This window comes from Sphaerodactylus townsendi, linkage group LG15 (assembly GCF_021028975.2).
Source record: "Sphaerodactylus townsendi isolate TG3544 linkage group LG15, MPM_Stown_v2.3, whole genome shotgun sequence".
Taxonomy (NCBI): Eukaryota; Metazoa; Chordata; class Lepidosauria; order Squamata; family Sphaerodactylidae; genus Sphaerodactylus; species Sphaerodactylus townsendi.
The window spans coordinates 34,563,631-34,591,111 of NC_059439.1; the positions used below are offsets into that span (position 1 = coordinate 34,563,631).

At 43.8% G+C, this 27,481-nt stretch overlaps 3 protein-coding genes across 3 annotated transcripts in view; 2 read left to right on the forward strand and 1 right to left on the reverse strand.

Moving 5' to 3' along the window:
- The window catches only part of LOC125444389 (vomeronasal type-2 receptor 26-like), a 9,498-nt gene extending 8,300 nt beyond the window's left edge, over nt 1–1,198 (forward strand). Inside the window, exon 7 of the mRNA XM_048516799.1 lies at nt 1,187–1,198. Within this exon, the coding sequence (XP_048372756.1) occupies nt 1,187–1,198 (12 nt within the window). The remainder of the gene's footprint in view (nt 1–1,186) is intronic.
- Nucleotides 1,199–4,860: 3,662 nt separating this feature from the next.
- LOC125444390 (erythroblast NAD(P)(+)--arginine ADP-ribosyltransferase-like) lies at nt 4,861–8,338 on the reverse strand. The gene is made up of 3 exons (XM_048516800.1): nt 8,230–8,338; nt 6,323–7,043; nt 4,861–4,904 (listed from the first exon to the last, which is right to left on the reverse strand). The coding sequence occupies exons 1-3, from the start codon at nt 8,302–8,304 to the stop codon at nt 4,861–4,863; spliced, it is 840 nt and encodes a 279-aa protein (XP_048372757.1). The 5' UTR covers nt 8,305–8,338.
- A 5,834-nt stretch (nt 8,339–14,172) lies between these two features.
- Nucleotides 14,173–25,249, forward strand: LOC125444391 (vomeronasal type-2 receptor 26-like). Its single transcript, XM_048516801.1, has 7 exons — nt 14,173–14,228; nt 17,575–17,866; nt 20,658–20,811; nt 20,960–21,528; nt 22,573–22,800; nt 23,056–23,182; nt 24,348–25,249. Exons 1-7 carry the CDS (start codon nt 14,173–14,175, stop codon nt 25,247–25,249), a joined length of 2,328 nt encoding a protein of 775 aa, XP_048372758.1.
- Nucleotides 25,250–27,481: the final 2,232 nt, after the last annotated feature.

Genomic DNA, 27,481 nt, shown 5'->3' on the forward strand with positions numbered 1-27,481 from the left:
GCAATCTGAGATCAAGGAGGATCAAGATTGGTAGCCATAGATCGACTTCTCCTCCATCAATCTGTCCAAGCCCCTTTTAAAGCTATCCAGGTTAGTGGCCATCACCACCTCCTGTGGCAGCATATTCCAAACACCAATCACACGTTGCGTGAAGAAGTGTTTCCTTTTATTAGTCCTAATTCTCCCCCCAGCATTTTCAATGAATGCCCCCTGGTTCTAGTATTGTGAGAAAGAGAGAAAAATTTCTCTCTGTCAACATTTTCTACCCCATGCATAATTTTGTAGACTTCAATCATATCCCCCCTCAGCCGCCTCCTCTCCAAACTAAAGAGTCCCAAACGCTGCAGCCTCTCCTCATAGGGAAGGTGCTCCAGTCCCTCAATCATCCTTGTTGCCCTTCTCTGCACTTTTTCTATCTCCTCAATATCCTTTTTGAGATGCGGCGACCAGAACTGGACACAGTACTCCAAGTGCGGTCGCACCACGGCTTTATATAAGGGCATGACAATCTTTGCAGTTTTATTATCAATTCCTTTTCTAATGATCCCCAGCATAGAGTTTGCCTTTTTCACAGCTGCCATGCATTGAGTTGACATTCCCATGGAACTATCAACTAAGATGCCTAAATCCATACTCCTCAATTACAGTCTGGACAAGTTAACGTCCCAGAAACTGAATACCCACAAAGTGATGCTAGCCTACTGATACGAACAAATCCTAATTGTATTCCGTTAACTCCATGTAGGAGGTCCTTAGAAAAGGAACCTAGGATTTCATTTCGTAATGGTTGCATTCTGCAAGACCCATCAGGAGCCCTAGACATCATAGAAAATCTAAATTGACAATCAGTTAACATAGCCTCCTGGAATATCGCAGGTTGGAAAGCCAAAGCCACAGATGCGGACTTTGCCCACTATCTAAAACTGTTTGATATAATTTTCCTCCAGGAGACTTGGATGATGGCCACATTTTCTTTTCCAAACTACTCTGTAATAACATCTGAGGCCTCCGGGAGTGCAAAAGGAGGTAGACCCTCAGGAGGCTTGGGGATACTTATATCCACAAGCTTGAAGTTAAGCATCAAAAAAATTCCCACTCCTTGTTCTAAGGCTTTGGTAGTACTATTGCCTTGTAAAGACTTTGATATAATTTGTGCAAACATATATCTTTCTCCCTCCCAATCTAGGTCTCAGACTAAAGGAAAATGGTTAGAACTGGAAGAGATGATTTTATACCTATTACAAAATTATCCTATGGCCTACTTAATAATAGGGGGAGACCTGAACGCTAGAATGGGCCAATGTGATAGTTTGCTACTGGACAGATTTAATTCTTGTGTGCCAGAGGATGTTGGGCCTACTTCCTTTAACCAAAGAAAAGCTTTGGATGCAGGCTATAATTTTGCAGGGCTACTTTTATATCAGTTGTCCCATAAGTTTAATTTAGCAATCTTGAATGGCACCCACCCAGGTGATTACCCGGCCCAATTTACCTACTGGTCAGGCAACAGAGCTTCAGTTATTGACTACTTTTTGGTGTCACAAGAATTAGTGGGCATGATCAGCCATTTTGAAGTTATGCCGCGATCGGAAAGCGACCACTTTCCATTAACCCTTGGTTTAGATATACGTACTGTTTCCGGGCTAAGATCTAGGATTATGCATACGGAACTGGCAGTGGAAGTGAACAGTCTGAGAAGGAAATGGAATGATGATATGAGAAGCTATTTTGTGAACTGGTTTGTTTCAGATATAGGTAAAATGCTGTATCATAAAGTACTATTAGATATGTGTGAAGGGAGACCTGAAGCCATTTTAGAGACCTATGAACGAACTGTGCAAATACTTAAACCCCTCCTGTCCAAAAGCAATGTGACTAGTCAACAAAAAGGGACCGCTGACAAACAATGGTTTGATCATGACTGTAGAATGGCCAAAAGAAACCTGCTAAGACTATTCCATCAGTTTAAAGAGGGCGTGACTAACAAAGAACTGGTACTGGAAGGGAAAAAAACTTATAAGGCCATGCTAAAATATAAGAAAAAAATGTCCATGCACAAAAAATGGCAATCTCTAATCAAGGCGGTAAGATCGAATGATTCTGCCACTTTTTGGAGACTAACAAGCCAGAATAATAATCTAAGTAAATTGGGCCTAGCTAATCCAATAACAATAACAGTCTGGGTGGAGCATTTTTCCAAACTTTTTACAAACCATCAGCCTTCTTTGGGACATTATATCTCGCTGGATAACACACCTACATGGCCCCCTGTAACCAAAGCAGAAGTCGCACTTATGATTTCCAAATTAAAATCTGGGAAAGCCCCAGGGAATGACTATATATCCCCAGAGCTATTGAAAGTCAACATTGACTGGTGGGCTACAATCCTAGCTGAACTTTTCACGTATATTAATAATACAGGCTATATTCCAACAGATTGGAAAGAAGCCATAATAGTCCCTATATTTAAAAAAGGGGTAATCACGGACCCAGCCAACTACAGGCCGATCAGCTTACTTAATGTTATAAGTAAGATATATACCAACTACCTGTGCACAAGGTTTCTGGTATGGCTCGAGGGAGAAAAGCTGTTAGGAGACGAACAGGCTGGCTTCCGAAAGGGACGATCAGCAATGGACCACTGCTTGATTCTAAACCATCTGATTGACAAATATGTTAAACTCCAAAGAGGCTCACTATATGCAACCTTTATCGATCTCAAGGCAGCCTTCGATAATGTGCCACGTGACCGCCTATGGGCCAAACTAGCAAACACCAATATTGACAAACGTTTATTGCACATAATAATCCAACTGCATGAGAACACCTCTTTGCGAGTAAGGGTGACACAAGAGGGACATCTAACACCATCTATACCAGTACAGAAGGGGGTAAGGCAAGGGTGCCTTCTAGCACCACATCTATTCAACTTTTATGTCAACTCCTTCATAATAGATTTGCAGGATAAGGACGTTCATGCTCCTACACTTTCTCAGGGGAAAAAACTACCCATTCTAATGTATGCGGACGATATTGTCGCCCTCTCACTAACCAAAGTAGGGATTAAGAGAGCCCTAAATGCAATAACCCAAAAATGTGCTGAGGAACATCTAATAATGAATTATTCTAAAACCAAAATAGTACATTTTAATGCCAGGTTCAAGAAGGAAAGATGGACAATCGAAGGGCATCCAATCGATCAGGTCAAATGCTTCAGATACTTGGGGGTAATTTTCCAGTATAATGGCAGTATAATGGCTCATATCCAATCCCTTGTCCAATCTGCTCAAAAGAGCGCCCAAGCAATACTGAGATTCTACCGTACCCAGGGGGGAGGATACATTCCAGCTGCTGTTAAATTGTTTACAGCAAAATCCATTCCACAATTAACATATGGAGCCCAACTAGGCAACATATCCAACTTTACACCTCTGGAAAAAGTTACAACAACATTCCTTAGATCTCTATTCAATACACCAAAATGCACGTCCAACACTGTATTGAGACATGAAGCAGGAATAGCTAAAGTGGAAACTATAGTCTGGAAGAGAGCCATCAAATATTGGATTAAAGTCCACCTACACCCCCAGGGCCTATTACCAGCATTTCTGTCAACATCACCATACCCAATCTGGTCGGAGAAGATTATCCTGAAGCTTAAACAGATTGGGCTAGACCCTATGCTGATGCTTGAATGGGACTTGCCCTTAGCTCTTAAGATGGTATATCAACGACTGGACGACATTGACTACCAAAATGATAATGCCTCATTTCCTGCTCTATATAGACCATTGAAATCTGGTAGTGGTACAGTAATGGCCCCCTACATTCAACATATTACCATAGCCAAATACCGATGGGCCTTTTCTAGAGCACGGTTTGACGCATTTCCATCATCTATGCTTATAGGCAGATTTGGGAAAACCCCTTGGCATTTGAGGAAATGTGTTTGTAACTCTGGGGACGTTGATTCTATGATACATATCTTGTTACACTGCATGCTGCATAAGGCAGAAAGAGAGCTCTTTATTTTACCTCTGCTTGTGCAACACAGCTTGATAATTGCAAAGGATCCTGACCAAGAGATTAGGAAAATGCTGTTGGAAGACAAGGATGCAACCATCTCCCAGCAGGTAGCAAAGTTCTGTGCATTGGCGTATAAAAAACGCAAGGGCCTACTTAATCAGGGATGAGCTGAAAGCCAAACATTCATGTAAATGGTTAGCTGTAATAATTGTTGTAATTTGCTGTTGTGAATGTGTGCTGTTGTTTTGTTTCGTCTTTGCTGGCCTTTGGCCGTATTAAACTAAATTAAACTAAAAGATGCCTAAATCCCTTTCCTGGTCTGTGACTGATAGCACTGACCCCTGTAGCGTGTATGTGAAATTTGGATTTTTTTGCCCCTATGTGCATTAATAATAATTTTATTTGTGCTCTATCTGTTTGTTCGCCGCCCTGAGCCCTTCGGGGGAGGGCGGTTTAATAATAATAATAATAATAATAATAATAATAATAATAATAATAATAATAATAATAATAATAATAATAATAATAATAATAATAATAATAATAATAATAATAATAATAATAATAATATACAGCAGGGCTAGTGATCCCAAAGTATAGAGGGGAACAGGAGCTTTGTGCAGCACTCAGGAGAGATTGGTATTCCTGGTCATAAAGTCTGGTCTTTAGATGATGGCAAATTTCCGTGACGGTAAGCATGTGAAGAGACTCCCATGAGAAACCCAAGGAGAATATTTTTTCCCAATATGGAGCCACCACTTCAAAAGCTGAAGCTCCCTCATTTCTAGCAAAGATAAGCTTTTTGGATCTGTGCAGAAGCGTAGACGCAGCAGCCTACATACCTTGGTGCTCAGGACAGGCCATGGTACCATTCCACCCTACAAATTAGAAAATGAAAAGTTAGTGTGTCCCCCCATTTGCTTTCAACATCCATGTTCCCACCTCAACCACTTAGCCATTTAGAAGGTGTATGGGATGCATCTAAAGCAGTAATTTGAGGGTACTGTATAGCTAGAGAAGAACGATGGAATAAAGAAATAAATAGGGAAAGGAAAGATTTAATAGAAGGGATTCAAAACAGAAGGACTCAACTTCAGGATAAATACGATAAAGGAATAAAAAATGAATTAGACAAGTTACAAGCACAGCTAGATGATTTAGATAAAGCTGATATGTGGAAAAAGGAAATTTGGGTTAAAAACCAATTTCAAAGAGCGAATATAAATTCAATGAAAAGACTGGCTAATTATTTGAAAAAGAGAAAGGAGAAACAGAGAATAAAAGGAATAAAAGATAGTAGTAATCAATATATAACAGAAAATAAAGCAATAAGGAAGAAATTTGAAGAATTTTATAAAGAATTATTTAGTCAAGTCCAGAATGAAAAATATGATGAGAAACCAAAAAAGGTTTTAACACAGGAAGAGAGAGATCAAATACAAGAGGCTATTACACAAGTGGAAATAGCCATTTAGAAGGCGCAATGTCCCATAATCTCTTCTTTGATCTGGCAAGGGCTTATAGAGGGGGAAAATAGATTTACAACTTGCAGTGCATTTTAAAAAGGAAAGACAACCCCATAGTTCAGGGGTAGGGAACCTGCGGCTCGAGAGCTGCATGCGGCTCTTCTGCCCTTGCACTGAGGCTCCAATGCAGCCGGTGCCGGCTGGTCCCATCCTCTTGCCCTCCGGCCTGCAGGCAGGCAGGGCATGCACTAACCGCGGCCAGGCTTCGTCTCGCCTGCCCCATTGGAGCTGGGCGGAAAGCTTTCCCGGCGGCCGGCAAGGTCGGTTTCACTGGTCTTCTAACCTTGCCCAATTCTGCAGGCAGCAGGGCGGACACATCCATGCGCTTCTCAGAATGAGCGGAGTAAAAGGTAAAAAAACCCCCAATATATACAGTGTTATCTTTATTTTAAATGTCAAAAATTATTTGCGGCTCCAAGTGTTTTCTTTTCCCATGGAAAACGGGTCCAAATGGCTCTTTGAGTGTTAAAGGGTCCCTACCCCTGCCATAGTTTATCCTGGTTCCAGTACGAGCAGGTCTTTGAGGCAGGACATACTATTTAAATATAGTCCCCATAATGAATTTTCAAATAACATTTATCCTTTTTTTCTATTTTTCTTTCCATTTCCACATCCAAATAGAAATGGGAACAGGGTAGATATTTTTTCCAGCTTTACAATCTTTCCTTCCTTCTTGGAGTCAAAAGACTCCAAGGTGGATTGAAAAGAAATCATAATAGAACTTCTGGCTTTCAGAAAAGGAAAATAAAACCCAGCTTCTACTCCGTTACCTTTCCCCACGAAAGCGCAGTTGTGGTTGCTGCAGCTTCCCACAGACTTGGCGTTTACGATCTTGCCATTTTTAGTGTCTTTAACCGAGGTGACCTGGAAGAGCTCATAAGGAGGAATTAGCACTTCATCTTCAAATTTAATTCTAGACATCTCACTTATTGAGTAGCCCTCGCAGGTGAACACATTGAAAAAGGTTATCGTCCCAAAAAACTCTGCTATGGTTCTTCTCTCTGAAGTGGAGGTGAACTGTCCAAACCGGAATATCTTTGTGGTGAAAAATTTCACTTCGGTGCCTCGGTAGACCCTCGTACATTTCGGCTTGGTTGACTGGAATGCTTTGGCTCCCCACGTTAAGAGGAAATGCAGGGATTTGAAAGGATAGGCTGCATATTCTCTGGGGGCCTTTCCTGCCGTTCGGGTAGCAGTATTGAATTCTTCGTAGATTGAAGGGTTGCCGTATGTATATGCCATGATAGCCATTTCAGCAAACTCTGTTACATTCCGAGGCAAAGAATGTGAATCCTTCCTCTTTCGCCACGTTCGCAGGGACGCTTTCCACGTTTCTTTATATTTTGGAGTGATTGCCAGCTCCGTCTCAAGGAGAGACTTGAGGTTGTTCTTCATGACTTTCGTACAGCCTTTATATTTGTCATCAAGGGTGTAAGGTGCTAGGCTCAGGACTGGGTTGGAAGGGTTTGCTGCCATCTCACTGGAGCCAACCTGGAGTGAATTAATGATGGCATATCATAAACAATGTATGCTCTAGTGCAGTGATTCTCAACCAGGGTTCCATGGTACCCTGGGGTACCATGAGCACATCCCAGGGGTACCATGACAATCCTACCGCCTGCCCCCCACCTGCCGGAATCAAATGGATTTTGAAGGGGGGGGATTGGAAGCCTCATGGGCTCCCTTTAAACAACACTGAAAAACAGCATTGTTTTATTTGCCTAAATTCGGTGTGGATTGGGGGGGTAGATTTAAACAGAGCTCTCCCTTTAAATCCCCCCAATCCATGTCGAATTTAGGCAAACAAACAACGTGGCTGTCACTCCCCCCACCTACAGGCCAAAAACGGGGAAAAAACCTTAAAAAATGCAAAAAAAAAATCAAATGAACCTCAGGGGTACCCTGAGATATGAAGAGAGAGGTCAAGGGTACGACGATGTCGAAAAGGTTGGGAAACACTGCTCCAGTGTAATACTAGAGTTTTGTAGGCCATGCTGTAACACCAGAGTTTTGGCTCTGGCTTTACACACCACAGTGGAATCTATCCAATTACTTCCAGCCCTAATGGTCAGCTATCAACAAACACAAACACACACACCACAACATTTTCAAGGAGATTCTTGTTCTTGTGCTAACTACTATTACTATTTTATCATTAAATAAGAAAAGTGGGCTTTTGGGATAACTTGAGAGAGCTCACAAATGTCTCTCCCCCCCCCGGCCTGGTCTCTTTCAAAGCTCCATTAATTCTCCATATCACAAATCCTCAAGGTTTAGTAGTAGGTAAAAGAGGATTGGGAAGCCATGGACATGAAGTGCTCTGTTGCCGGTGAAGTAGTGGCAGGTGGTGTGGAGGCACGGATGAACCCATGATCTTCCACATTACAGGCACAGGCAAAGTCTTAAGATGAAGGTAATCTCTGAGCTGCATTTCGGATCTCTGTCTTCTACCATTTCCCACTGCTGTAACCCAAAAGACTCTGCTGTCCTCCCCAACTAAAGGAAATCTTTGGCTGTCTCCCAGTTTGGCTTTCTGCCATTTAGAATGCCTCTCAAAGTAGTTAACGCCCTTCTAGGTCCATTGAGGTCCATGAGTGTAAAGCTTTCCCCCCCATTGTGCTAATAGTCATTCTTCATATGCTGGTTGTCATCAGGGGTGGGAAGATACGGTACTTACCTCAGCATGCTCCACAGCGGGAAATATTATGGAAACACTGAGCCACAGGAAAACAAGACAAAAACAGTTCCCCATCCTAATATACCTCGGTAATGGAAATCAACTCTGTCCAAATCCAGGGTCTCCTTTTATTTGTCATGGGACTAAAATCTGTTGGTGCTCTTTTTTTTATAAGAATCTACCGCATGGTTCAAAGCTGTTCTGTTCTGGCTCATATGATAGGAAGAGCAGTTGGCAGACAGATGATAACGACGGGTACAAGATATGCTTTGATAAAGCATGTCCTGTTTGATTTGCGTTCCTGCTTTGGCTGAATACTATTTCAAGAGACCGAGTCAACCCCCTAATCCAGTGGTGGCGAACCTTTGGCACTCCAGATGTTATGGACTACAATTCCCATCAGCTCCTACAATTGGCCATGCTGGCAGGGGCTGATGGGAATTGTAGTCCATAACATCTGGAGTGCCAAAGGTTCGCCACCATGGCCCTAATCTGTATTTGACTAACACGCCTGAACATGGAATTGGTAGCTGTTCTATGAATTAGGCCTTTAACATTCTGGCAGTGGTGTGCAGTTATAAAATGGCACCTGGTGATAGGAAGAGGTGACCCAATGCACCCCCCACGTGATCGCATTATGGTGGCTGGTGGTGAAAAATGGGAACTATCTACAGACAAGGGTTGAGATCGAGCTGTATAGAATCCATGAAATATATTGAAGATCACGTTGGGAGGAAAAATTAGGTAAGCACCCAAAATGTGGAAGTTGGAATTCCAATCCTTCGCACACAATGTGGTGTGGTTTTCTGAATAATCAATTTAAAAGATTTTGAGGCAGGAAATACAGTGTTTCCTCCATGGAGTTCCACGTTGTTTTTACCCCAAACATTTTATTTCCAGCCTCAAAATGTTCTGAACTTATCTTCTTTCTAAATGATTCTCTGGGTGAAACGTTTTCAAAACGTCTTCAATGGCTGTGCGATCCACTGATTACATTTCCTACACTTCTCTGCTTCCCTGAAATTCCTCTCTGGCACCATTGTCTGAACAGAGAGTTGCCCAACATTCTGCCTGCCAGAGCTAAGAGCCTCTGTGAATCAGGGGTTTTGGATCGGGGAAGGTGTGCATCTACTTTGTGTGTTTATGACTGTTCCTGAATAAACATTTCCCTCTTAATAGAGAGCCAGTATGGTGTAGTGCATAAAATGATGGACTAGGAGACTAAGAACTGGAAGCTGTGATATTAAACAAAATTAACTACTACTAGTAGTAGTAGCAGCAGCAGCAGCAGTAGGACTAGTAGGTTTAATTCAGGGCTAGCCATCCCCTCATGCCAGTAAGTTCTTCCCACCCCTGCTGGCCAGATGTAGGAGATTCTCAGACCTTGACAGGGACTTTTGACAATGAAGAGACCATAAACCTCTGATGACCAGTGTCATTGGGCAACATCAGGAAGAGACGTTGGTCTAGTTTTAACCTTCCAGAGAAACTGGTTGGCTACTTTGGGACAGAACGATAGACTAGATGAACCACTGATCTGATCCATTCAAGATCTTCAGTTTGTTCTTATTTTCTTCATAAAAGGGAGGGAGGGAGAAACAAACTAATGGGCAAATCTTAGTACAATACAATACAATGAACTTTATTAGGCATCAGTTAAACGTTGTTTACAGCATGGCCAGCAACCGTTGAACAGGGGTGGCAACAAATTGACAAAATAGCAACAAATTATCAGAATAATGTAATTATCAGAATTACATTAAATCTTCCATGAAATATTATTTTTTAAAAAGGACGAAATGGATAATTACAATATGATAAACTTTACATATATAATTTGATTTATACTTTCATTATACCCCACTCTACCCATTTTGCAGGGTTCAGGGCAGCACGTGCGCGCGCGCGCACACACACACACACATAAAGAGGAGGGAGAGAGAAACAAACAAATGAGCAAAACTTAGTTCACAGAAATTGTGGTGAGTTCCAAGAAACAGGTTTGCTTCAAATGTTCTGCCACCAAGGATTCTACACAGAGTTCGAACAAACTTTCAAAAGTGTCTGTCTTCCCTGAAATTATCTAAACCACTATAATTAGATCACCCGGTCTACGCTTTAGTTAAAACTCTAAGAGGCGTTCCATGAAAATTAACCAAACAAAACATATATAATGTTTCTTGACATAACCCAGACTCAGTTAGTTGTACCTAGAATGAAGGACTGGAGACTTGCTACTTGAAGATTGTTCAGTTCAAAGATATTTAATAGTTGACAATCTATCATCCAAGCCTGCGTGACTCCTGGAGATGACGCAGAGGGAGGGGGAAAGAGAGTCTGCACCTTGAGCACAGCTTTGCTATCATTGAAGTTGAGTCTCTGCTGTGGTTTCTGCTGCTCTTTCAAATGGGGTATGAAGGACAGACTGTGAAGTGTGCGCCGGTGAATCCCCTTCCAGTGCAACATGAGTGGTACCAGCCAGTTCAAGTCCTGCTTGGTGGGATGACAACATATATTCGTGTTATTAACCTTGAATATTCTTTCAAGATACTCCCTTATCAGCAGTCTGTTGGAGTTCCAGTGTAAGTAATTAATTCCTCTCTCCAGACAGTCTCACAGAAATGATTTATGACAGTGGTTTCCTTGAAGCTGAAAATGGGGAATATGACATACGACGAGTGGTGTAGCAGTTTAAAGTAGTCAACTAAATTCGGGAGAAGTCAGTTTGATCCCTCAGGCTCCTTCCGCACCTGCAGAATAATGCACTTTCAAACTGCTTTCAGTGCTCTTTGAAGCTGTGCGGAATGGCAAAATCCACTTGCAAACAGTTGTGAAAGTGGCTTGAACACGCATTATTTTGCGTCTGCAGAAGGGGCCTCGCTTCTCCCGATGAAGCCTGCTGGGTGTCCTGAGGGCAGTCGGAGTTCTCTCAGAACTCTCCCAGCCCGGGAGCGGGCAGGGACGGGCAAGCCACCATTAAATGTATCTTGCCTTGAAATGAGGTCATCATAAATCAGCCGCGGGATCTGACAGCAGACAATAACACTGAGAGACGCCTATGAATCGACACACCATTAAAGGCATGGACGGTTGCGGAACCGAGAGTGCGGGTTCAGGAGGGTCTCTTCAAAGGTCAACCTTTTCTGAGTCGTGCGTACCCTTTAGATGACTGCATATAGTGGTGGAATTTAGTGGGCTTTTAGATAGAGGAGGCGGTCAGGACAGGGGGCGCCACCTCTGGGGCTGAGGATCCCAGTGTCGGTGGGACGGGGTAAGTATGACGGTAGGCGGCGGCCATGTGAGAGAAGGCGGTCGAGATATGGTTATGCTCGCTCGCCTTCTGACCTCCGTCCGATCCCAATGTACGATGGGGGCAGGGTTCTAATATCCCCTGTTCTGGCCCTGTGTTGATCAATGCCAGGTCCATCAACAATAAGACCGCACTGCTCCGGGACTTTCTTGGAGAGCTGCAGATGGGCCTGGCTTGTGTCACCGAAACCTGGGTGCGTGAAGGCGAGACCGTTGCCTTGCGCGAGGTTTCGCGTGCCTCCACCGGTCTCGAACTCAGGGCCGGGGGGGGGGTGGTGGTGTCGCGATGTTCATCCAAGATTCTATACCCTTCAGGGCTGCCCCTGTCCCGGAGATCAGTGGTATAGAGTAAGTGGGCTCAGAGTGGTTGGCCTCAGGGAGAGGCCGGGCTGTCCTTCCTGAAATACCGGTCGCCTAGCGCACCGGGAGGTAGCCTGCTACAGCCGCTAGAGGTACGCCGACGGCGCCATTGCGGTTTCCCAAACTTATTGTTTTGGGGGACTTCAATGTCCATGTTGGACCGCCTCCTGTACAGGAGCAAGTGGACCTGGTGTCATCCATGGAAGTACTGGGCTTCCTCCTTGGTGAACTCTGGGCCCCACTCATGAGGCCGGGTCACACTCTGGATCTGGTCTTTGGTTCAGGGGCGATATACCAGTATCCTCTATTGACAGAGTGCCATGGTCCCACCATTATGTTCTTCAGGTTCGCCTCGGCATATGCCCCATCAGTCAAGTCTAGGCGCATTTTATTCCATTTGCAACCGGCTCGCTGGAGACTTATGGATCCAGAATTGGTTTCCTGAATGTTTCATGGGAATCTGAACCTGCCAGCACACTTCCGATGAGCAGGTGGCTGACTGGAACTGCCGTCTAGCCGATGCTATCGAGGTTGTTGTTCCTGGCAACCTTTGCGCCCACGCTCCCGGCTGGCCCCCTGGTACACCGAGGAGCTTACGCCGGATAGAAACGAGAACTCAGGACGCCTAGAGCGATGAAGCGGAGGAAAAAACCTGACGGAGCGAAGCTAACATCTTATAGGACGTTTATGGAAGGCCTATGAGTTGGCGATGAAGGAGGCAAAGAGAGTTTTCTTTTCCTCCTCTCTCGCCGTCTGCTAGCTCTCTCATACCCGGCACAACTGTTTTGTGTGATTAGGTCCCTGACCTCACTACCTCAGAGGTCTACAAATGATCAATTGGCACATTGGCTGTAGAGGCATTGGCAGGCCTAGCCGCCAGGATAGGAAGCTCACGTCACTCCGCCAGGGACCCTCCCCGCTACTTTGACTACAATTAGTGAACTGGAGGCTCCCTTGCCAGGTCTTCAGGCCCTGTTGTTTGGGTCCGGGTTTGGTCTCCCTGCTCTCTGAGGCCGTGTTGTTGATGCAGGGCCCTGGCTGCTGTTAGCACCTACTTCACTCGTCCTTTCTGGGATCCAGTGCCCCTCCTGGCTTTGTTAAAGTTTGCCGGGAGGAGCCTTATCTGGCGACCCCACCTGTTGAATATCATCTGTAATGGCTCCCTTTGAGCAAGGAGTCTTTCCAGGTGGGTTGAAGGAGGCAGTGGTCCGCCTTCCACTCTTAAAGACCACCCGTTAGATCCTGGAGATCTGGTCAATTACCGCCCCGTCCTCGAATCTTTTCGTTTCCTGGGGAAGGTAATTGAGAGCGTGGTGCTGGAGCAGCTTCAGGGGCTTCCACCGGAGGATTTACATCACCTTTGACCTCTTCCAGTCCGGCTTCCGTGCTGGGCATGGGACGGAGACCGTTCTTGTAAAGCCGTCCACAGATACGCTCATCGTGATGCAACTGGACTGAGGCCGGTCGGCGCTGCTGGTATTGTTAGATCTTACCGCAGCATTTGATGTGGTGCGACCACGACCTTTTACCACCAGCCTGGTCAGCTTCGGAGTCGCGGGGCATTGTCCTTCCAGTGGATTGTTCTCGTTTCTCTCGGGACCCGGACTCAAGCAAGTGTGGTCGCGGAGATCAGCCCTCCCGGACGATTGCCCGGCTTCAGTCGCGGTGTGCCCCAGGGAACGCTTCTATCTCCGGCTATTATTTAATATCTATATGCGACCCTTGCTTGCTCGCCAGTTCCCAGTACGTGAGCTTTGGGCTGATCTTGTCACCGAGTAGCGCTGATGACACTCAGCTTCATTCTGTTGATGGAGAGTGGAGGGCGACCATCGCCTCTGGCAGCTCTAGCAGCATTGTCCTGGAGGCGGTTGCTGGTTGGTTGCAACAGAGCAGCGTTAAAGGCAAAACCCATCGAAGACGGAGATCCTCTGGCTGAGACGCGAAGGCGAGGTCGGGGATTTCCAGTCGCTGCCCGGTGTGGGAGAGGGCACTCGTGGCGCAACCGGCCCCCTCTGTCGGCACGCCTGGGGGGTCCACCTGGATTAGATACCTCTTTTAATGGAGACCCAGGTGGCCTCCATACAACCGGAGCTGGCGTTTTCCATCTCCGACAGGCCTCGACGGACTGGCCCCTTCCTCTCCCTTAAGCTGACCTGCAGCCACACTGTGATCCATGCAAACGGTCACCTCCAGGCTAGACTATTGTGAATTTAAAACCATGCTGCAGCCTACGCACTTCTGCGCTCTTGATCCGGAAGCTGAAGCTGGTCCAGCATGCAGCAGCTGCGTCTGCTTTCACAGGTGGTTTACTTCGTGATCACATCCAGCCTGTATTAAGCCAGCTGCACTGGCTTCCAGTGGAATTCCGGATCATCCACCAAGGCGTATGGGTATTAACCTTTAGCGACGCTAGCGCTGACCTGGGGCCCTCGTATCGCGGGACCGCTTCTTTACCCCATATGTCCCTGCACGACCTCTGTGTTCAGCAGAGGCTGAATTTACTGGGTGGTCCCCGGCCCCTCAATGATACGGCTGGCTTCCACCTCGGAGCCAGGGCCTTTACGACCCTGGCTCCAGCCTGCGTGGAACACTCTCCCACCATCTGTCCGGCCCTGCGCCGGGATCTTGGAGGATTCCGCAGGAGCCTGTAAGACTCTAATTGTTCCACTGGGACTTTGGGGAAGCTTGACGTCTGATGGTGTGCGCCCTTTCCTGTGTTCTCCCTTTACCATCTTGGGAGCCTATAACATCTATACCGCCTCACTCTCCGGGAGGGTCTCTTTACCCTTCTCACTGGATAGTTTTATATTGGGACGTCATGTGGCTTGCATGGAATTTTTTATGTAACTTATGTATTTATTGATTGATTGATTGATTTTAAATGTAACTGATATTGCTGTATTGTTTATGACGCTTGTTGTCCACCGCCCAGAGCCCTTAGGGGATGGGGCGGTCTACAAATATAATTAATAAATAAATAAAATAAATAAATAAATAAATAAATAAATAAATAAATAAATAAATAAATAAATAAATAAATAAATAAATAAATAAATAAATTTAGGCGCTGAGAGTTCCCACTTTGCAAGGTTCAGGGTGGAGTTTGCTTTCATAAGTTATTTACAGGGCAATCCAAAGGAGAGGGTGAAACTGCTGAGGAGACCGTGTGTCCTCTGCACGGACATGAGGGGCATTTATGTCAGCTCAGGAGTAGTAATGGCGAAGACACGGAGCTTCAAAGGAGCACGACAACTGGGTGCCATTGCAGCCATGGCGCCAGCATTCCTCTGGCACAAAAGCCCAGGCTGGCACTGTATGTGTGTTCCCGGGGAGGGGGGCAGAGGGAGCTTTAGTTGGCATCCCAAGCCCTTTCAGGCAAGGAACGCCCTCAGTTGCCAGTGCACCCTTACGTCAGCAAAATCAGTGGCACAGCCTATACAGTTGCAAACGCCACTTGCACAGGGAAAATGGCAGGTTTGCTTTTCACTTCCTGACCCTGGCTAGGCCAGATTTTGCAGAGATGGGTTCAGAAAAGCAGACTATAAATCCAAACTCTTTCTCTTTATATTCCAAGGTAAGTAATCACCCAGTCAGATGTTAAGTTAAAATTGAATGATAGCAGTTTCTTTTTTTTATTGTTTTTTTAATTGATCATTTTATCGGATCAGAAAGATTAACAATTTGAATTTCAGTTATTACAGAATTAACAGAAATTGTTACATATAAGTTTTTGCATAAAGTTATTACATGAAAACATCCATCCATTTAAAAAACAACTCATTCTAACTTATGTATTTCAATTTTTAAAATAATATACTTCCAGCTAGGATACATGTAATCTAATACATTTAATTCAGTTCAATTTTGATCTATCTATTTAGTATATATACTTGTTGCTGTTTTATACAGAAAGAGATTTGTAGATTAGATTCTAACTAGATGACCTGAGATACATATAAACTAGTCCATCATATCTATATACTTCGTCTTTGTTACTTAACTTGAATATTTCCTCCTTAATAATTGAGGTTGAATAAGGTTTGTTACGTCAATACATACATCAATACATATTATCTATACATAAAAGGGGGTTAAACATAAAAGAAACAACTGACACTTTGGCCCCTTCCGCACATGCAAAATAATGCATTTTCAAACCACTTTCACAACTGTTTGCAAGTGGATTTTGCCATTCCGCACAGCTTCAAAGAGAACTGAAAGCAGTTTCAAAGTGCATTATTCTGCATGTGCGGAATGAGCCTTAGTCTTCCGTAAAGTGCTGTCTATAGAGAGAGTTTCTTTTAATTTTGAGGGGGTAGGGTAATATCTTACACAGGGTAATATCATGCTATATGAAGAGCCATCGATGGAGTTGAATAAGTAACCGTGTCAGAATCTAAAAAAAGCATTTTTGATCCAGAATCCTTGATTACACATAATACGATGAAGACTGTGAGGTTTGATGATTTTGTTGAAAAAATTACACTGTTTCACAAGAATGGGGGAAGGAAGGTGGATAAGAGGAAGAGAAGAAGATTTTTGGATTGATACACCCTGCCCCTTTCATTCCTCAAGAGGGCTTACTAACTCCTTTCCCTTCCTCTCCCCACAATCGATACTTTGTGAAGTAGGTGGGATTGAGACAGTTCTCAACAAGACTAACCCAAGGTCACCCAGCAAGCATAATATGTAGCAATGGGGAAACAAATGCAGTTCACCAGATTAGAGTCTGCTACTCAGATGGGGGGCCGGTTCTCTAGAATAGAGTCCACCTCCTCTTACCCTTTATCTTTATTGACCTTTAATAGGCATAGATAGATCAAGATTTACACAGCCACAATCTGCAGTCTCAAATATAGTTCAATAGCAAGAAAATAGTCCACATAACTTGATGGTTGACTTCAATGGATTCAGATCACTTCAGATTTTTTTAAGAAATAGCCAGAGCAAATGACAGTAAATACCCCTACACAGCAATGTAAAAATACAATCTAATATAAAATTGCAATATAAATAGATCTGTTTAGCAAGTTAAAAGCAAAATAATACAGCAATAGGTATCCTACCATGCCTAAATATTAGACAGTGTGTATCAGGTAAACTGGAGAAGATACCTATCTTTTATAAGAAGTTCTTCATTTGTTTTATGTGTCATATTTGATATTTAAAAATTTGATTCTGTGCCAAATAATAATGAACCAATTTGGTTTAGTGTACTGGTATATTATATTTAAAAAACACAGTTAAAAGTAATAAAATAGGAATAAGTTAGCACTTTAAAATGATTGTCAGGTATAGAGCTACCATACATGTTGTATGAGCGTTGTAATCTCCAAGAAGAAAACGTATGGCAACAGTAGGGTTAGAAATTTTCCTCGCCACTAATAAAGGGTGTATTAATCTGAGACGCGCATCTGCATTTATTTGGCACTCTACCCTCCTCCTCATACCCGCTCCACCATGGTACACCATGGCTAGAGTTAATACAGCCTTGAATACTCATTGCCATGTGGAAAGCTCTTACTTCCACAACCTTCTTGTGGGTTGCCCAGAAGATCCACACCTGTTGTTTGGTCCACGAGAGATCTTATGTACTTCTCAGATGTATTTGGATTTTAAATAGACAAGTCAATGTTGTGAAGAATTCTCCTGTGAGTCAAATTGTTTTCCTTGCAGCTTTGTATCCAAGTTCTACCAACATCTCCTGGCCTTGGTATTTGCTGTTACCGAAATCAATAAGGATGCCAAGATCTTGCCCAACCTCACTTTTGGATTCCTCATCCATGACAACTACAATAACGCAAGGATGACTTATCATAAAACACTGGACCTGCTCTTCAAGTCACATCACTATGTCCCCAACTACAAATGTGGAATCCAAAGAAATGTCATAGGAGTCATTGGAGGACTTGATTCTGATTCTTCTTCACACATGGCAGACATCTTAAAACTTTTCAAGATTCCACAGGTTCATTCACGGATGGAAGACCATCAATTTTCCCCGTGCTTCCTCCATTAGTTGCTTTTACCTGCTCTTTTTTAGTAGCCAAGTTGTTGAGGCAATGACAGATATGCTTATTGGTACATGCCTTGAATAGATCTTTGATTAAATGGCTGCAGCCCGAGGTCTTTAATCCCATATGTCCCCCATTGTGAAGGGAAATCTTATTTGTCAGTCATTTCAGTGTACCCACCTTTCTGGGCTGCAGCCCATTACACAATGACACTAACAGGAAGAGAAAAATGGTAGCAACCTGAAAAGTAATATTTATGGCTAGGAGTGCACAGAACTTTACAGCTAGATATTGTCAGATAAACAAACTGTGTTCAGCAACTGTGACTGCTCATAATCTATGCCTTGAATGTCAATGGCAAATCACTGCCTGAGCTACACAGCCGTTAAGCACTTTGTGGCAGGACAGTATCAGTGGCAGTATTAATTCCTTATGCTGTGGTTGTGGGATTACATTTCCTCCTTCCTTCCAGTAGCTTTTGCTTCTACAAAGTATGGGAAATAGGTTTTCCCACACAGTTCTGGAAGGTTATAATTGACCACATACTAAATGAATGCCAATGTAATTTTTCAATATTATGGCCACAGCATTCCATATATTTCCTTAAGCAGTGTCCACTATAGTAAGATCAGTAGCAGTGATAGAATTAAGAACATAAGAACATAAGAACAAGCCAGCTGGATCAGACCAAAGTCCATCTAATCCAACTCTCTGCTACTCGCAGTGGCCCACCAGGTGCCTTTGGGAGCTCACATGCAGGATGTGAACGCAATGGCCTTCTGCAGCTGTTGCTCCCCATCACCTGGTCTGTTAAGGCATTTGCAATCTCAGATCAAGGAGGATCAAGATTGGTAGCCATAGATCGACTTCTCCTCCATCAATCTGTCCAAGCCCCTTTTAAAGCTATCCAGGTTAGTGGCCATCACCACCTCCTGTGGCAGCATATTCCAAACACCAATCACACGTTGCGTGAAGAAGTGTTTCCTTTTATTAGTCCTAATTCTTCCCCCCCGCATTTTCAGTGTCTGCCCTCTTGTTCTAGTATTGTGAGAAAGAGAGAACACTGTCTCTCTGTCAACATTTTCTACCCCATGCATAATTTTGTAGACTTCAATCATATCCCTCCTCAGCCGCTTCTCCTCTCCAAACTAAAGAGTCCCAAACGCTGCAGCCTCTCCTCATAGCAAGGTTCTTGTCCCTCAATCATCCTTGTTGCCCCTTCTCTGCACTTCTTTTTTTTTCTATCTCCTCAATATCCTTTTTGAGATGCTATGACTCAGAACTGGACATAGTACTCCAAGTGCGGTCGCACTCACTGCTTTATATAAGGGCATTTACGTAATCTTTGTAGTTTTATTATCAATTCCTTTTCTAATGATCCCCAGCATAGAGTTTGCCTTTTTTTCATTAGCTGCCATGCATTGAGTTGACATTCCCATGGAACTATCAACTAAGACGCTTAAATCCCTTTCCTATTCAGTGACTGATAGCATGGACCCCTGTAGCGCAGTATGTGAAGTTTGGATTTTGCCCCCATGTGCATCACTTTACATTTTGCTACATTGAACTGCATTTGCCATTTCTGGAGTCCCACTCACCTAATTTATCAAGGTCCTTGAGCTCTAATCCTTTGTGGTTCTCACCACTCCCACATAATTTGTATCATCTGCAAACTTAGCTACCACGCTACCCACCCCTACTTCCAGGTCATTTATGAATAGGTTAAAGAGCACTGGTCCCAAAACGGATCCTTGGGGGACACCACTCCTGACATCTCTCCATTGTGAGAACTTCCCATTTACACCTAATTTTTTTTCCTTCTGTTTCAACCAGTTTTTAATCCATAGGAGGACTTCCCTCTTTTATTCCTTCATTGCTGAGCTTTCTCATTCCCAGAGGAACTTTGTCAAGTTTCCTCCTTTGAAAATCCGCGTAGATAATGTCCACCGGCTCACCCCTGTCCACATGCCTGTTTACACCCTCAAAGAACTCTAGTAAATTTGTAAGACAGGATTTGCCTCTGCAAAAGCCATGCTGACTCTTTCTCAGCAGGTCTTGCTTTTCTACATGTTTTATAATTTTATCTTTTCATGATAGATTCTACTAATTTACCAGAACAGATGTCAAACTGACTGGCCTGTAATTTCCTCGCCGGGTCCCCTTGTGATCCTTTCTTAAAGATTGGTGTGACATTGGCCATCTTCCAGTCTTCAGGGATGGAGCCTGATTTCAGGGATAAGTTGCATATTAAAGTGAGAAGATCAGCAATTTCATGCTTGAGCTCTTTAAGAACTCTTGGGCAAGGCTGAAGCAAGGCTGTAATTTTTAAAAAGACGTTGTCCTCTATTTTCAAAACCATTTTCTACCAGCAGAGGGCTTTTTAGGAGCAGCAGTGGCATAGGAGATTAGCCTGTACACTCCCACACATGCCAGCTGGGTGACCTTGGGCTAGTCACAGCTTCTCGGAGCTCTCTCAGCCCCACCTACCTCACAGGGTGATTGTTGTGAGGGGGGAAGGGCAAGCAGATTGTAAGCCCCTTTGAGTCTCCTGCAGGAGAGAAAGGGGGGATATAAATCCAAACTCCTCCTCCTCCTCCTCTTCTTCTTCTTCTTTTTGAGAAAGTATAACTGTATTCATTATTTTGAGGTTATCATTTTAGGGAGAAAATCAGTATAAACTGCAACCAAGAATATAAAGGATGTGTTCTCATACATTTCTTATCGCGCTCTCTCATTTTGCTGTAGATTTCCTATGGTTCTTTTGAATCAGCAATGAACGATGAAACCCATTTCTTCTCCTTTTACCGCATGGTCTCCAGTGAAGCCTTCCAATATGTGGGAATTGTCCAGTTACTTCTGCATTTCCAGTGGAAATGGGTTGGGTTTATTAGCTCCGAAAGTGAGAATGGAGAGAACTTCTTGCAAACATTTGAGCCGATGCTTTCCAGGAATGGCATCTGTGTGTCCTTCGTGGAAAGAATGAAAAAAAAATGTGCATGTGGATACTTATCAGATAGCAGAATCTTATTTTTTCATTGACAATCCAGGTTTCCTGGAGAGGAAAACCAATGTGGTTGTTCTTTATGGCGATACTTCAACCCTTATATCTCTGCTATGTATTCTATGGGCAGCAATGACTTTTTCGTTGGAGGCTGAATATACACAGAGAATTTCCGCCGGGAAAGTGTGGGTTACGACGACCCAAATTGACATTGCATTACTTATGTTTCTGAAGTCTTTCGATATACGAAAGCTTCACGGTGCTCTTTCCTTCACCATCCACTCGAATGAGGTCATGCGTTTCCGTGAATTTCTCCAGACTGTGAAGCCTTCCTGGGCCAAAGGGGATGGCTTCATCAAGGGTGTCTGGGAACATATGTTCGAATGTTCCTTTCCAAGTTCTGGGGGTCCGTCAACGTTCGATGAAACGTGCACTGGGGAGGAGAGGCTGGAGACTGTGCCAGCCACATTTTTTGAAATGAGCATGACTGGCCACAGCTACAGTATCTACAACGCGGTCTATGCTGTAGCTCATTCCTTGCATGCCTTATACACATCGCCAGCCAGCTACAGAATGAAAGAGCACAGGGGCAGTCCGGATGTGGAGCCCTGGCAGGTAAGCTCTGGTCACTCATGACAGTCCCTTCTCACATTGTGGTATCATAGACAGCTGAAACATCCAACAGGTCGGATATAGTGTAACCATGACTTCAAAAGCAATCACCAAACCCCAATGGCACTGATTCAAAAATGTCTTTATGTAAAGCGCAAAGTTCTATTTAATGAAGATTTAAGTGAAGAGTGCACTATATATGAACCAACAGCATAATCAACACACATATGAAAAACGAAGGAGGCGGAATTCCCCTTGATTTAAAATGTTTCCATCTCTGCATATTTCCATCTCTCATCTGAAAAAAATATTATGTCCACTTCCATAATGATTCAACTTCAGCTTCTCAGGAAGTGGTTTTCTATTATTATTATTATTATTATTATTATTATTATTATTATTATTATTATTATTATTATTATTATTATTATTATTGTTGTTATTATTATTATTGTTGTTGTTATTGTTGTTGTTGTTGTTGTTGTTGTTGTTGTTGTTGTTGTTGTTGTTATTTAAATTTGGTATACCGCCCTATCCCTGAAGGGCTCAGGGCGGTGTACAGATAAAACATCATCTAAAACATACATATAGTTAAAACAACAGTTGTGTCTTAAAACATCGCCCGCACCCTTACAAAACCCTCCTAATGAAAAATGATGGGCCCTGATGGTATTAGGGCCCATGGGGGTAAAGAGGAGGGGGCAGGGGCACCCTCAGCGGCTGGTCTCTCCAAAGGCCCGGTGGAACAACTCAGTCTTACAGGCCCTGCGGAAATCCCCAAGGTCCTGCAGGGCCCAGACAGCTGGAGGGAGAGTGTTCCACCAGGCCGGCACCAGAGCCGTAAACGCCCTGGCTCAAGTGGAGGCCAGCCGCATCATTGACGGGCTGGGGACCTCCAGTAAATTGGCCTCTGCTGAGTGCAGAGGTCGATTGGGACATATGGTCCCAACTCTGATAGATTAAAGGCTGCAAACCTCTTCTGGAAAGCTGTTGCAATAGTTTGATCATTTTTGCAGTGGTTTTCTTCCTCTGTCTCTTTCTGTCTAGCTATACTCATTTCTTCAGAGAATGTCATTCAACAACAGTGCCGGAGATGAAATTGTGTTCAATGATCACGGAGAACTGGAAGCTGGGTTTGATATTACAAATGTGGTCACTTTCCCCAATAACTCCTACACCCGTGTAAAAGTCGGAAGGCTGGATCCTCAGGCGCCTCCAGGGAAAGAGTTCACTGTGCAGCCAGATAAAATTGAGTGGAACCATAATCTGAGTCAGGTAAGGGAAACCTGTGCCGTTCCTCATGTGACAAAAAACAGAGTCATCCATCCAAACAGGCTGTCAGGAGATTTTAGGCCCCAACATTTTTCTGTAGGGATGATTTTTGAAGTAGTAGAGTATGACATCCTTTCTTCCATTCATCCCTTCTTCCACCTGTCATCATAGCTTTACAGCCTGCTCGTTTATAGTTTTCCCAGGGCCACACGTCCTCTGCTATACTCAAGTATGACTCCTTCCATTCTTCACGGATAGGTGCCTCCCTTCTCTTTGTGTAATGACCGCTGCCATCCAGGACAGAGCAAGCAACAGAAAGAAGGGGAGAAATTTTGCTGCTTCAATTGTGTCCCTTGTCCCAAAGGGATGATCTCCAACCAAATTGGTAAGCGATGGGCAATTTAAAATATTCATCAGATGATCTGTAGAAGGATTCTGTGGGACTGCTAAGTTTGACAAGAGATCTGAGGAGTAATTTTGATACCCGCAATTCACGAGGTTGAACTGAAAATCATGAACAGGAGTTAAAGACTGTATGTTTCTATAATGTGCATTTATCCAACTATTTTAAGTCATTTGTTTAGAACGGCAAGAAATACATTGATGCTGAGGCTGTCTTGTTAGGGGCAGCACAGGATTTCATGGCCTTCATGCCAACCATGGGCCGACCTCAGGTGATATTGAACCAACACACTGTGCAGTCACACTCTCAATCTACTATTGTGCTCTGGGTGGGAGGATTGTGATCTGTGATTCTGGCCAGTGTGGTACATGCCTAGGTTACATCTGGACTAGATTACTGCAAAGGCCTCTACATGGGGCAACCCTTGACAAGGGTTTGGAAACTTCAGTTCGTACAGAATGCTGCAACCTGATGTGGACTGGAGTGAGTCATAGGGACCATTTCACTCCCGTTTTGACCCATCTGTCCTGATCCCCTATTTGCTCCCAGGCACAATTCAAGGTGCTGGTCTTGAATTTCAAAGCCTGCTTTATTCTTGGCGTAAGCTTTCCTGTGCATGCACACTTCTTCAGATACAGATACATACACACCAAGTTTATACCAAGAGTAAAACTTGGTCTTAAAGGTGCCACGGAACTGAAAAAAAAATTCTGCTGCTTCTGATCAACACAGCTACCCACCTGAATCAAACCTCAATGATGCAGCAAACAATATTGGTTACATGAGTAGCACGTATTACCTCAATCTAGACCAGGGGTCTTCAAACTATGGCCCTCCAGATGTTCATGGACTACAGTTCCCATCAGCCCCTGCCAGCATGGCCAAGTGGTAGGGCTCCTGGGAATTGTAGTCTATGAATATCTGGAGGGCCATAGTTTGAAGACCCCTGATCTAGACTGTAACATTTTAAAGAACAACTATGAAAGTACAGCTCCCAACACAGGAGGCTAAAAATACTTTCAGGTTACCGTAAGATGGCTCTCATTCAGGGTTGCAAGTATTGGTTAAAAGGACATTTTATAAATTTGCATCTGATTCCTGTTCACCGTTCTGCATACTGTAAAAGACGTGTATCTTCTTTTTACAGATGTGGAATACTGTATTGCTTGCCCAGAAGATCACTATCCAAACAGCAAGCAAGATCAATGTATCCCCAAGACCCAAAACTTCCTCTCCTTTGCAGAACCCTTGAGCATTCTGTTCGCCTGCTTAGCTGTTTTCTTGTCTCTGATCACGGCTCTGACGCTTGGAATTTTCATTAAGCACCGGGACACCCCCGTAGTCCGAGCCAATAACCGGAGTCTCACTTACATTCTCCTCACCTCCCTCCTCCTTTGCTTCAATTGCTCATTGCTATTCATTGGACAGCCACAAACGTGGACCTGTCTCCTCCGACAAAGCATCTTTGGCATCGTTTTCTCCGTCTGTGTTTCTTCTGTTTTTGCAAAAACCATTACCGTGGTGGTAGCTTTCATGGCCTCCAAGCCAGGAAATATTTTTAGAAAACTGATGGGGAAGACATTGGCATATTCTATTGTCATTTCCTTCTCCCTTGTTCAAGTGGGCATTTGTGCCATTTGGTTGGGTACTTTCCCCCCCTTTCCAGACCTAGACATGCACTCAACCTTTGGGGAAATCATTTTGGAATGCAATGAAGGCTCCATCACCCTATTTTACTGTGTCTTGGGCTACATGGTCTTTCTAGCCGCCATCAGCTTCAGTGTGGCTTTCCTCGCCAGAAGGTTACCCGACAGTTTTAATGAAGCCAAGTTCATCACTTTCAGCATGTTGGTCTTCTGCAGTGTTTGGGTCTCCTTTGTCCCAACCTACCTGAGCACCAAAGGGAAATACGTGGTGGCTGTGGAGATCTTCTCTATCTTAGCCTCTAGTGCTGGACTATTAGGCTGCATCTTTCTCCCCAAATGCTACCTGATACTACTAAGGCCTGAGCTGAACAGCAGAGAGCAGATGATAAGGAACAAGAAGTGATGCCTCAATTCCTGGGGGAGGGGCCAGGTTGGGGTGGGAGTTTATGCCAAAGAGTGGAAGGAACATCTGTTGGTTGTATGAAGAGTTAGGTTTCATTATTGAAAAATCCAATGATTCTGTCTCTTTTCTAATTCAGAATCAAATCTTGTAACACAAGGCCTGGAGACACGTCTTCCGCAGTAGAAATTCTTGTCAGTCTCAAATATCACATTCCGGTTCTGGATGTTATGAGAGAAAAAGAGGGAGAGTTCTTAGAGGCCTAGTAGGAGACAGTGAAGGAGAGAAGGTGGGATGCCGTGCTCTTGGAAAAAGTAGCAAAAATTTTTTTACAAGTGACAGAACTTTCTAAGTAACGTCCAATGCTAGATACAGTTTCTCTGTGTTTTGAATGTACTTTTAATTTGTACTTCAGAAACGTCTGTAACACTCTGGAGCCTATTTTATATGCCTAATAAAGGTTCTTGTTGTTGAGAAAAGGTGGGTTTTGGAAAAAGGACACACCTCTGATGGAGGCATATTCGCGAGCCACAGCAGCTCCAGGATCACCCGCACGGAAGCGTGCAAACGACCCCAGGGCTGTACCGGGGTCATATATCCTGATTCGCTCCTGTGTTCCTGGCCTGTGTGTAAAGGGCCTTGGCATTCAATTACCGTATTTACTCACATATAAGTTGAGTTTTTCAGCCTAGAAAAATGCCCCCTTGACTTATACGCGAGTGAGGGTCCCACACCCCTTCCCCACCTTGGTCAGTCCCAGCTGCAGCCCCCAGCTGCAGCGCTTACTCACACAGCACCTCATCCCCCTCACTCACTCACCCTTTCCTTTCACCGCAGGCTCTGAGGCTCGGCTTCAGGGAAGCTGCTGCTCTGGCAGCCTGTCTCTATGACTTTCTTAAAAGGGCAATGCTCCAATGATTGCTTAAGCTGCACCCCCTGCAGGCCAAAAACATAAACAATCTTTGGAGCATTGTCCTTTTAAGAAAGTCATAGAAACAGGCTGCCTGAGTGGCAGCTTCCCTGAAGCCAAGCCTCAGAGCCTGTGGGGACAGGGAAGGGTGAGTGAGTGAGGGGCTGGAGCTAAAAGGGGGCATGGTTGAGCTGCAGTGGGTTGCAGTGCAGGGCTGATCATGGAGCTGCTGCATTTCCACCCTCGACTTATACACAAGTCAATACGTTTCCCCAGTTTTTTGGGTAAAATTGGGTGCCTCGACTTATACACGAATGTATATGGTATGTTACCACCCATGTGCAGAAAAGACACACAGGTTGCCTGTTGATTTTAGGCAAAACTCTAAGCGCTAGTTCTTATTTCCAGACTGCCTCCCATTTATTAGGTTTTCCTTGCAGTTCAAATTCTCTGCTGTTTTCTTCCAGCAAGGTGGGTTGTGCCCAGAGAAAGGGTTTTCACTGTTGGCAAATTATTCCTGGAATGCCTATCTCTTCAAGGCTCATCAGACCCTACTATCATTCATTGTAAAGCCAAACAATCCTCTTTGCCCAAGCAGTTAATTACCAGGTTGATTCTGCAACATTTTGATAATTTGCTCCTGACATAAGAGATTTTTTTTAAAAACACACAATTCAAAATCCAAATCCAAATCCAAAACCTTTATTAGGCATAAAACCAGTGCCAAGAATTTTAAATACAATAAAAACATCATTATTGCTCAACTTGCAGTACACAAAGTAAAAATCTAGCAACAGCTTCTGAGATTTCAACATTAGTATTATTTAGAAGCTTAGCCATTTTTATTTTATCAGAAAGGAGCATAAATCCTGTTGGTAACACAGTTCTCAAATCGGTTCTGATGTTGTTGTATTTTGAACAATGAAGCAGAATATGAGAAAGTGTATCAGTTGTATCAGGACAAAATCGACAGCAACGCTCATTTTGTGGAATACCAGAGAAGTTTAATTTTGAAGATGTACTGATCGAAAAGAGTTACACCTGGTTGTAGTCATGACCCATCTGCACTTGTAATTACTAAGTTGTTGCAGGTATATAGCAGGGCTAGATTTCTGAGGGATGTAATCCTTAAAGAATATTGGAGATAAGAGCGGCGCTTTGCTCAGGAGAAATTGGTACTCTTGGATCAAAATAATCAATCTAGTCTTTAAGCGATGGTAAATCTCCGGAGCGGTGAGCATTTGTAGGGCCTCCCAAGAGAAGCCCAAGGAAAAGATCTTTTTTTCAATATTTAGCCACCATTTTGAAAGCTGAAGCTCTCTCAT

Coding starts and splice junctions, on each gene's coding strand:
- LOC125444390 (XM_048516800.1), bottom strand. CDS start 8,304: ATGGGGAACTGTTTTTGTCTTGTTTTCCTGTGGCTCAGTGTTTCCATA. Junction 7,044..8,229: donor CCGCTGTGGAGCATGCTGAG/GTAAGTACCGTA, acceptor AATTCACTCCAG/GTTGGCTCCAGTGAGATGGC. Junction 4,905..6,322: donor CTGCGCTTTCGTGGGGAAAG/GTAACGGAGTAG, acceptor TCTAATTTGTAG/GGTGGAATGGTACCATGGCC.
- LOC125444391 (XM_048516801.1), top strand. CDS start 14,173: ATGCAGCAGCTGCGTCTGCTTTCACAGGTGGTTTACTTCGTGATCACA. Junction 20,812..20,959: donor TGGGTTTATTAGCTCCGAAA/GTGAGAATGGAG, acceptor TTGACAATCCAG/GTTTCCTGGAGAGGAAAACC. Junction 22,801..23,055: donor GGAACCATAATCTGAGTCAG/GTAAGGGAAACC, acceptor CTTCACGGATAG/GTGCCTCCCTTCTCTTTGTG.